A 12404-nucleotide genomic window follows, 5' to 3' on the forward strand; every position below is an offset into this window, starting at 1 on the left:
GTTTTACATTATTAATGCACAAACATTAAACTTTATAAAAAATAAAAAGACATATTATTAAAAAAGTAAGGTATATATATATATAAGAAAATGGTAAAAAAAATAAGGGTCTACCAAGAAAGGTGGGTTTCAACAATGTCTTGGAATGACTATTTCACAATCTGTTGAAAACAATGACATTGAGGCACAGAAGAAAGAAAAATTCACAAATTGGGGTCGGGCAATAAAGATGTTTACTACCAACCTGATTTATAGGAAAAATATTATGATCTATACTTGCCGTAGCAATTTTATTCCTAGTTACTGAACAATCAAAAACTCATGGTTATTATATAGTTTGTTACACCGAGCCTCATGTATCCAATGAGGAGAGTGTTGTTATCGCGGAGCTCATTAAAGACTTACTCAAATGATTACTAAAAAACAAATAGAAAATTAAAGCTTTGATTTCAACTCATAGAAATAGAGATAGGAAAAAAAAGGGTGTGGCTTACTCTACTTAGGCAGAGATAGAAGAAATTATTTACTAACTCAATATATCTTTTAGCTATATGGACTAATCTTACATATCAAGTTTTATCGTGATGATCATATCTACTTTTATCTACTAACATTGGCATATCTCGTATGGAGAATGATTTTTTATTAGACATTTTTATACTTTTTTTTTAGATATATTTCGCACATCTTTTTTAGAATTGGCTAAAAAGAACATTTCTCACACTAATTTTAAAATCATTTTCAGTCTAATTTTTTTTTATAAACCAATTTTTCACAAAATCCATTTATAAATCCTTTTTGTACAAATACATTCTTAGAAGATAGAACCATTAAATTAGTATTGCTCATAAAAGCAAAGCCTCTACAAAAAAAAAATGAATTTCAAAAGACAATTTCTCAACAAGATTGAACCTTTGTTACCTAACATGGTCTACTGACATAGTATATAATTTCAAATTATTTATGAACTTTATTCTAGTCCTATATAAGTAGTTTTTTAGATTTTTTTTTATATGTAAAACTATGAAAAACATTAAAGAAAAATAAAAAGAGGTGAATCGTGTTTTCAAACTTTTTCGCAAATCCATTTTTATGCAACAAGGTTTGACATTAAAAAATTGGATCGTCGTATACAAGTTGTAAAATAAGGTTTATATAATACCAAAAAAAAAAAGTCTATAATGTTTTGATGAAATTTGCCATCAAGAGATAGGTAAAAACTCAGAGAAACAAAAAAAGATGAGAAAAGACAGTGAACACCATAAAGTTATATTGATTCGTCTAAAATCAATATTACATCAATTTTAAATTTTCCACCAAATAAGTCATTAACAACATAAGTAGAGATGAATTGGATAAAGTCTCTCATACTCACACTTTACAAAAATTCTCGTATACAGATTCATATTCACACAAACACAAATAGTAATTTTAATACTTAATTTTCTGATTGGTACCTAAATACTCATACTCATATTCATTGCTTATATTTTAATTAATTTATGAAAAATTGATAAATAAAATATTGATTGAAAATAGAATAATACTTAAATTAAATATTCGTTCAAATATCTTCATAAAACATAATAAATATAAAAAATTGAGAAAAGAAGCAAATAAAGAAGGTAATATTTTTTTAAAAATTTGGATTGTGACCTATCTATCTTTAAGTAAATAAATATCATGATCTATCTCTGTAAGAAATATAAATCTTTTTTTAATTAAATAACGTGATTTATCTGTTAATAAATAAAGAACGTGTTGTTTTTATTTTTATTTTTTATGAATTAAAACTTTTTGCAAATAAATAACGTCCATGCAAATTTGACAATCTTTAGTTTTTACTTCCAACTTTGTAAAACTTCTATTTTTTGTTCTTGCGTTCAACTTTCATCCCTAATAATATGCCAAGTTTGGAGATGGACGTTTTCCACAATAAGGATGAAAAATAGGATTTTAAAAATCAAGAATAAAAACAAAAGGATTGTGAATTTTACATGAACAAAAAACCACCATTAATCCTAATTTATTTGAAACATTTTATCTTAAAAGTTCTCATTTCCAAAAGAATAAATTTAGTTGAAAGTTAAATATTTTTAAAGGTTATTTATTGCACTGAAAAAAGTAGAGAGAAAGTGATTCATTGTCCGGAAAGTGGACCCAAAGGAAAGAAAAATAAGTCGAAACAAAAATGAAAGTAATTTGTCAAGAAATTGATTGCCCTAATTAAGGGCCCATTATTAATTGATTTTATGTAGGATGTGGGTCACATGTACCAACAACTTTAGCATCCTATCAAACCCCACTTTCATTCAATCAATGTGACCATCTAATCAGTGCATTACCATGCATTCACTCATTCTCCCTTCTTCAGTTCTGTTTAAATGGATTTGCATCACCTTCTTCTTTTCCCCTCCCTCTCTTATGTAATCTTTCTACCAAGGGCCTCATCACTATCTAATCAATCAACAACATGAGGACTTGGAAAATTATACAAATTATTCCTTTTTAATACAGTTGATTGCCTTCTACACCAAGGAAAGGCACTCAAATTGAACCCAAATATTGCTGTTACAAGAAAGACTTGGACTGCTTTAATTCCTTAGTTTTGATTAAAAATTTGTCTCCATAGTCATAAAATTTTAGATCATTTAAGAATTAAAGTTAAAGATCATTTATATATATATTTTTCTTTTAACTCACAAAAACATATTTTACAAGAATAAAATTATGGCAATCCATCAAATATTTAAGCGGACAATACTTTAAATATAAGAAGATATTGACAAAATCTTTAAGTATTTAAATTTAGATATGATGTTAATGTAAAATTTTAAAAGTCTTAATAATATACTTTTGAATCCATTTTTTTACTAAAAATTATAAAATTATAGGAGATATATATTAAATAAGAAACATTATCAACTAAATTTTGTACTAATTTAATAAATTTCAATCAATAATAAAAAAAATTCAAAAGAATATGTTATTAATTTATATTGATCTCATCCAACTCAAACACAATTATTTCCAATAAATAATTAGTGTTATCTCTATAAAAAAAAATGTTCCTGGCATTTTTCATAATCTTAATATTTTATCACCCTTGCACACATAAAATCATATATATTTCCTTATATAAATTTATGCCAATTGCACCAAATTTTTGGTTTGCATCAAGGACACCCCCAATCAATCCTTGGAGACAATTGTACTAAGTTAATTTCTCTGACTCGCACATGCAGCCAACCAAACATGAGTACTGCACCCTTAAAATTTGACATTTGAAAAACTTAATACTGTCCATAAAAACAATATTTTTAAAATTAAACTAAAGCGCAACAGCCAACATGCTCAACTAGTTTGACCATATATGAGACGTTTTTACTTTTTTTTTTAACTGAATTGTTTTTTGTTTTGCAGTATGATTCTATCTCAAATAAATTACTAAGTTAGTTTATTGACGATCTATGCGACCATGACTTAAGAAAACTTTGACCAATTTATCCTTTGATTTTCTTTTAAAACATTCGATGACTAATATTTGACATGCCTCACTTAGTTAGATTGAAAAGAAAAAAATTGATTTAAAATGTTAAATTCCGAAAATTGAACTAAGCTCTTCTATTCAGAAGTCCTTAGCAAGGAAAATTGAAGAACCTAACATAATGCAAGCACCTTGCTTTTATGGCGTACGATGGAAATGCATGTCAATGGAGACAAGGCAAGTTTGTGTTGAGAAGTGAGTTGAGGTGCAATAAGAGGCTAATTCCTTCAAAAGATTAAGGCCAATGAGAAGGATTGAGGCTGTCGAGTTTAAAAGAGAGTGAATAGAGATAGAGGTTATGGGTCCCTAAATTGAAATGGATATTTTCAAACATACAAAGGAAAATCAACTTGTGAGATTAGGAGAAGAAAATAGATATTTTGTTAACAATTAAAATTTATTTATTTATAACCATTTTCAAAGGTAGAAGGACATATTTTTTATTTTTTATAATTTTAATTTTAAAATAAAACACAAAATAAATTATTATCTTAAAATAAAATAAAAAAAATATGAGATACTACTTGTTGATTATTTATAAAACTCAAACTCAAAACCTATTTAAAGAATCAAAATTCAAACGTATTAACAACATGTCAACATATGAGGTGCATATAAGACTTAAATAAAAAAAATATAGTTTAAATAATCTTTTGATTCTATAGTTACACTTTTTTTTTTAATTTGGTACTTATAATTTAAAACATGCCAATTTAGTTCTCATAGTTAGTGTTTTTATATCCAATTTGGTCATCGCCGTAAAATCACCTTAACATCATTTGTTCAACCATGACATATTACTCCTACTCATTGAACTTGCCTTCTCTGCTCTTGACGACATGTTACTATTTTTACTGTTCATCAACCCCTAAATTACCTTCTACAATCGCAATACACCACCACCCAAAACAACACTTAAAAGCCACGTCATTGATCGAACAAACACCCGTAGCAGTGATCTCGATCTCACAACAAGGACCAAATTAGAAAGAAAAAGTTAAACTATAAAAATAAAAATCAAATAAGTATATTTAAATCTACTAGTATCAAATTGAAAAAAAAAATATTTTTGGTTGATGTAAATTAATGTTTTTTTGTTTATGTAAATTTATTTTTCTAATTTTATTTTTTATAAGTTAATGTTTTTTTTTTTGTTAACCAGTGTAGTTGATGTTTTTCTAATTTTGGTTCATGTAATATTTTTAATTTTTGTATTTATAGTCCCTATAAATTTATGGTTACATTAATCAAAATTGAAAAGAAAAATAAACTTACACAAACTAAAAATAAATAAAATATCTTACAAAAACTAAAATTAAAAAAACACAAACATACAAAAACTAAAATTAAAAAAACACAAACATACAAAAACTAAAATTAAAAAAAATAAACTTATAAAAATAAAAAAAATACTAACTGGCATAAGCCAAAAACATATTTAACCCAATTAAAAAATAAGTGTCACCATAGGGATTCGAGGGTATTTAAACCAAAAAAGAAAAATTCTTAGGATGTTATATACTCCATATTGCAAGACACTATGACCTACTAATTACTTTTTCTAAATTTTTAATTTTGTTTTTACTAAAATGGAGTTGAGGATACTTTAAAAGCAGCTATTGTATTGTTATCCCTGCTACCACAAAGTTTCTTTTTGCCGATTTACCTCAAAAAGTAGCAATAAAACATCCGACGGTTACACTACAAAAATGATTACACCCATTTATTATTACTTATTACTCCTCAACCTCATCACTCACTTTCCACACCACCACTTTCACCATCTTCCCCTCTCCCTCTTCTGAACTCACCAGTCCAACAATGGCCGCAGCCTTAGAATGTTGGTCCAGCCGCACCACCGCCGCCGCCGCCACCTCCACCGACGACGACACGGTGGAGCAAGTCCTCATGCGCACCCACCACAGATCCGAGGGAACCACCACCACTTCCACCCCCAACAACAACAACAACAACAAAGACCCTTCCTCCGCCATCCCCGTCCACAAGAAGCTCCAGAAGCTCACTCGCAACGTCTCCGAAGCCATCGCTTCCTTTAGAAACTCCCTCAACCTCGATTCTCCGCCTTCTTCCAAAGCCGATGCTTCTTCCCGGAAGCTCGCGTGGGGAAGCGTTGTTCGCAATCTTACTCAGCTCTACCCCGGTAGCCAGCTCCCTGAGAAGCTCATGTCCAACATTCGCAAGCATTACGATTCCTTGCCCCTCAGGTTCCTTAACAAAATGGCATCCTAAGTTAGTTTTTTTAACTAACTGTAGCCATCGCAGTTGCAGATTTTGTCGCAATTCTTGATATTACTGAAAATAAATCTGCTGCGGCAATTGTGGTCGTCATGCAGTTGCGGCCGAGCCTTTATTAAAAATCTTGATGTGTGACTGATATGACTGTAGTTGCTGTTACAATTACAATTTCTTCGCAATCCTTGATATTGCAGAAAAAAAAAATCTGTTACAGCAAAAGTAATTGCGGTGGAGACTTTATTAAAAGTCTTGACGTGTGACTAAACTGAAATTGAGTTGTTTTTTTTGAAACCTTGATGCCAATCACCCATCTTTTCACACCAATGCTTGATCTTGATTTCTACTTTTCATTTTTCCATCATGGGTTTTGCTTCTTCTTCTTCTTCTTTTTTTTTTTGCATTTCTACACTCTCCTAAGTTCACTCATGGTTTTATTTTAAATTGTGGTTTTCTTTTTCGATATTGCGAACGAATGTGACTGATGTAACCACAATTGCGGTGACAGACAAACACCATAAAAACGTCAAGGCTGAAATCACGGTCACTGACTATTTCTAAAAACTTTGAGCTTACTTGCTTTAGCTTTGAACAACTTAAAAAGTCAATAAACACGAGTTATGGAATCATGGGTGTTTTGTATTTTTGGCTTCTTCTCATATTTTTTATTCGTTGTTTTGCAGTTATGCACAGGCGGAGTTTGATATGAAGGATGTGTTTCTTCACATAAAGTTGATGGAGCAAGCTTCAGAGAGTGATCAGCCTGCGATTTTGATTCAAGAGGAGTGTGATTACGAGGTTCAGGGGTCTGCTTTGAGGCTCACGTTTGCTTGCAACTCTCCGATTTCGTGGCCTGCGATGTCCGGTGCGTTGGATAGTTCCTCCATTTGCTGCAAGAGGATGCAGATCTTTGAGAAGAAGGGCTTCACCTTGGGGGTTGTGCTTCTTGTGGTTCAATCTGGGCATGATAAGTTGGTGAGGACCAGGGTTGAAAGTGCTTTGAAGTTTGCCATGAAGAGGCCGAAAACCGGTGCTGTCAAGCTTCCCTTTGGGCTTTGTGGGTGCCAAGAGGAGAATTCTAAAGGGGGAGACCTTGTGGAGATTGAAGAAGAAATCAGTGATGGTTACCGTGGGAAGGAGTTTGAGAATTCAGGCCAAAGGATTCAGCTTCAGGTGCCTTTGCCTTCTTCATCTTTTGTTGTGTCAGTGGACGAATGGCAGACCATAAAGTCAGGTGGGGATGAGATTGAGAAATGGTTGTTGAACTCAGATAGTGTTGAGTTTGTTGAGCAGATTGGGCCGAATTCGTTTAAGGGAGTGTATTTGGGGAAGAGGGTTAAGATTGAGAAGCTGAAGGGGTGTGATAAAGGGAATTCTTATGAGTTTGAGCTCCACAAGGATCTGCTGGAACTCATGACTTGTGGTCATAGAAACATTCTGCAGTTCTGTGGTATTTGTGTGGATGATAATCATGGGTTGTGTGTGGTGACCAAGTTCATGGAAGGTGGATCTGTTCACGACTTGATGATGAAGAACAAGAAGCTTCAGACTAAGGATATTGTGAGGATTGCTGTTGATGTGGCTGAAGGGATCAAGTTTATGAATGACCATGGTGTTGCATATAGAGACCTTAATACACCGAGGATTCTGTTGGATAGGCATGGGAATGCTTGCTTGGGAGACATGGGTATAGTCACTGCCTGCAAAAGTGTTGGAGAAGCAATGGAGTATGAAACTGATGGTTATAGGTGGCTAGCTCCCGAGGTTTGTCCCTATTCATTCACCCTCATTTTATTTAGCAAAATACTTGTTGCAATTGTGCAACATTGTGTCACAGGATTATGTTCCATAGTCATATGTAGTTCTGTAGTGTTTTTGCCATGCATAGTCCGAAATATTCTCCAGCTGACCAGCTTTTTCTTTATAAGAAAATAAAAAGTGAAGAATAGGATCACAATGTGGTATCTATTCTTTTTAAAAGATAGGGCCCCTCCTTCTCAATAGTTTGACACCTAGACCTACACACCTAATCTAAATCCTCCTGGCTTTTAGGTAAGATAATAGATGACAATGTGTTATATGCTTTTTACCTGCTGCTCCAGAAAATCTTTTGACATGTAATGGTCTGCTTTTTCTAAACATAAGGTGCAAAAATACTAATGCTCCTATCCTATGCTCATGGATTCGCTATATGCATCCTCAATCAATAAAACTTTTTCTATATGCACCAACTTTATTCTCACTGATTTGGTTAGAAATTTATGACTTTGGCACAAATTATAAGATCGAAATCTCTCCAACGTGGAAATGAAAATGATTGTCTGCTTGTGATGCTTATTTGGCCAACTTGGTGTACTCCTCCAGGAATTTTAGAACTTTACCAATTTACCAGCACTGACTGCACTGTAGCACCTAGTATTCAAACATTGGCTCGAGCCATTTTCTCTACCCCTTCTTACCCTGAAAAAGAAGTTATGTCTACCAGCTTGGCACTAATGAAGTTTCTTAAAACATTCAATGTATCCTGCATGTGTTCAAGGAAGAATGACAGATATGTTATTACTGTCTGCCTTGTAAAGTTTAGTGTCTATAATATGTTGATTCTCCTAAATGATGTTTCAGCAACAGTAATGTATAGGAGTAGGATCCAATTGTAATTTAAATTTTCTTCACTCTCTCTCTGCCTGGTTTCTCTGTTTGCCCTCATACACTAGCTAGTTCAGTGACAAATTCCAGTCTAAAGCGTTTTAGCCCTTTTATCTTTTTTGTCTGTTCTTCATGTTTCAGTACACCTTGAAAAAGACATACTAGATATTCAACTAGAGAGCAATTTAGAGTAACTTTTGTGTGCTTTATTGTCCCAAAGAATGCTGTTTAGATCCATTGTATGAAAAGCAATGCTGAACTAACATTTTAAAAGAAACTTTACGTCACTTGTCCTGGCATCATTGTTTGAGCATGCCTAACATGTCTTAATAATTGTTTTCTTGCTTTCACTTTGTTGTGTTTACCTTTATTTAAGCACTCGTGTATATCATTAGGAAAATAAGTGTGCTTGTGCAATGCCAATTATACCATAATTAATGCCGCGCTGGAGCCCGCATGTCCTAAGGCTTTAAACCTTTAACATGATCTTTGCCCCAGCACTCTAGCTATTTGTCCTACTGATAAAGGTACTCAGAAATCCCTCACACCTCGTGTGCAGGCAGAAAAAAACATACAAAAGCTATCCACTAAAGCCATTCATTCAAAGAGAAAAAGTGAGTACTGAATAGAAACACATGTCCGAAGTTTTTTTCTCACAAGAGTGATTATTTGATTGTTGTGGATAAACAAGTTGGTTGTCATGCTTTATTAGCAAGTCTTACAAGAGAAAATTTCGTTACATATCACTTACAAACACACCAATTCACGTGTGTATGTGACAAACATTCATTTTGCGTGACCCAGGCCACCTACACACAAAAATGAGTGAGATGACAAGTTGCCACTATAATAAATGTGTAGTTGTGTACTAATATGTGCTGATGATTTTGTATCTAGACTTCTTTTTTTCCCCTTTTGGAGTGTTGAGTGCATGATATTGTCTTTGAAGAATGAAAACTAGTGATAGATTATACTCCCTTTTGGAGTATATTGTAGATTTAAAATTTTGCAAGGATCTATCCATTATTAATAATTTTCTTGCACTATGTTTTGTTTGGATGAGAGGAAGGAAAATATGAATAGTAATGCATTTTTTTGTTTGGTTGAAAAGAAAATTGAAAGGAAAAAAAAAGGAAAGTTAACTTTTAGAAACAGTTTTAAATTTTTTTCTTAGTTTTGGTTTTTTAGTACACATTTTTTTAGAGTTTAATTTTTATGTATTATTAGTGTAAAAAGTTTCACACCAGCAACTAATCAAAAGTTATTCTTAAAATGACTTTTAAGATAATTACTATAAAAATCAATTAAGTTATCATACGTGATAATTTATGATTAAATAATAATGTAAAAATTCTTTACATTGTTGATGCATATATTATTTATTTTATTCAAATATTTTTTTTTCGTTGTACACATGCTGACTAGTTTTAGTCTCATTTTTGTTGGGCTGGGATCAGATAATTGCAGGGGACCCAGAGAATGTGACAGAGACATGGATGAGTAACGTTTATAGTTTTGGGATGGTAATTTGGGAGATGGTAACTGGTGAGACAGCTTATTCTTCATTTTCACCTGTGCAAGCAGCAGTTGGCATTGCTGCATGTGGCCTTCGACCTGAAATCCCAAAAGACTGCCAACAAACTCTAAAATACATTATGACAAAGTGCTGGAACAACAACCCTTCCAAACGTCCTCACTTCTCTGAAATTTTAGCCATATTACTGCGATCAAACAACAACAATAGATAAATTTCTATATATAACAAGTTCATGGATAAGGAAATGATAACAAGTCCATGGAAAAACATGAACCCCCCCATATGCTTTTATGGCAGTAATGAAGATGTAAATTTTCTGCTTTTATCATCTCTTCTTGACAACATAAAAAATCTAAATGTCTGTCATCATAATTCTACTGTTATTTTCCCCTTGTACTATGATTCTCTGAAAATGAATATAATACAACAGAGAAAAATTTAAGTACCATGTATTTTTTTTTACTATGTTATAGCTGAAAATATATTTTTCTTCATCTCAATATAAGTATTTTCTTAATTTATTTTATATAAATAAAAAAAATTAATAAATAAATAAATAATAATAGTGATTTTACAAAACTAACATTAATATTAATATCACATTGAAAAGTCGAATGCATCACTTATTTTGAGATAATTTTTTTCTCAAATGTAATACTTATTTTGGAATAAAGAGAATATTAGTTTTATTGATAATTACCTTTTGCTAAAAAATTTAAATGATTTATTCACGAGATTTGGATATGACATCATACGGGAGGGATGCAATTCTAGTTTTACTCATTTTAATTAATGTAATTAGTTTAAGTATATTTTAGATATATATAAGTGTATTTTTAATAAAAATAAAATTTTATCTTGACAATTTAAATAATAGAAGTTGGCACTAACTATTACCCTCAAGGTTTATCCTATTACAATAGGCTTCACATTTATGAGAGGTAAAATGGGAGCATTATCTCGTGGAAACTAGGATAATGTCTGAGAAGCAATAGAAAAGCCAACAAATGACACGTTTTTGGGTTGGTTCTTCCTTTGTTTGTTCCACAGTGGCTATCTTAAGGGTATCATAAAGGGGTCCCATTTGATTTTATGTTTCTTTAGTGGTGAAATAATCCAACCCTTTCAGCAACGAAGTGACGTGCTTCTTGCTTGTGCCGGGCACAATATTTACACATATATGCTCCCATCATTTCATTGAGCGTCATGAGTATGGATCACAATGAATAGGGTCTTAGTATCTATGAGAATAATAATTATGATAATTAATGTTTGGTATTGATTAAGAAATTTAAAATATAAATATTTTAAATAAAAGATGAAAAATTATATTATTTATTATTTTTTTGTTTTTTTATAATTTATATAATAAATATTTTTTTATTTTAATTCCTTAACTAAGGTTCTAAGGACATTAATTAACAACACCCTGACTTTAACTTTCGTTTTCATACCTATATATTTATACCTTCATTCATTATTCACACTTCACTTTATATATAAAGTCAATAAATTATTCTGAGTAAATTGAAAATTTATTTTTAAATCACTCAAATATGACAATAAATACATCTAAACATAACATTAAAAGCAACAAAATATAACTTTGAGTAATTCAAACACGTCATATCTATAAAACATTATAAACGTAGTCATTTAACAGTTACATAAAAAAAACTATATATTTACTCACCTATAACAAAATAAAGAAAAAAATTTATCAAATAAAATAATAATTCTTGTAAATTTGAAGCAGTTAGAAAATGTTAAACATTGTTTTATCAACGTCTTGTAAATTTGTCCGAGTTTAGGCACTTGCAGAGAAATTGGAAGTGTGGGGTTTGACAAATTAAGCAAGACAAAAAAATTGCTACTTGTGGCAAATTGGCTAGAAATTTAATTCATATATATCCGCATGCGCAAAACAATCTCAAATGAAAGCTAAATTGCTTAACGTTGAATCACAATTCCTCTAAGGTGCTACTAATATTTCTTTTTTATATTTCATTTTTATAATTTTTAATTATATGATATAAAAATGAGTTTATCCTTGCTATGCAAAAACCGATATAACTTAATATATATTGTCTAAAATAGATATATTATTAACTAAAGAATACTAAAAAAGAAAAAAATAAACTAATCGATCATTTTTCGTAATACATCATTAAATAATATTATAATCATTATTAAAGATACTAAAAAAAGAATGAAATAATTAATTAAATAAAAATAAAATTATTTATATTTAATAGAAAAATAATTGAATATAACTCTAATGAAATGAATAATAAAATAGATTCTATTTACATAATAAAATAATATTGATATGAATTAATAATTTAATTAAATAATACATTTAGTATTTCTAGAGAAAATGGATATGTAATTATTAGGTCATATCATCACATAAAATCAAAT

General features: G+C 30.8%; 1 protein-coding gene across 1 annotated transcript; it reads left to right on the plus strand.

Annotated features, from left to right (window-relative positions):
* Nucleotides 1-5219: 5219 nt before the first annotated feature.
* On the plus strand, nt 5220-10431 carry LOC114385090 (mitogen-activated protein kinase kinase kinase 10-like). Its single transcript, XM_028345061.1, has 3 exons — nt 5220-5772; nt 6484-7564; nt 9904-10431. The coding sequence occupies exons 1-3, from the start codon at nt 5369-5371 to the stop codon at nt 10192-10194; spliced, it is 1776 nt and encodes a 591-aa protein (XP_028200862.1). The 5' UTR covers nt 5220-5368; the 3' UTR covers nt 10195-10431.
* Nucleotides 10432-12404: the final 1973 nt, after the last annotated feature.

The sequence above is a fragment of the Glycine soja genome, chromosome 14 (genome assembly GCF_004193775.1).
Source record: "Glycine soja cultivar W05 chromosome 14, ASM419377v2, whole genome shotgun sequence".
Taxonomy (NCBI): domain Eukaryota; kingdom Viridiplantae; phylum Streptophyta; class Magnoliopsida; order Fabales; family Fabaceae; genus Glycine; species Glycine soja.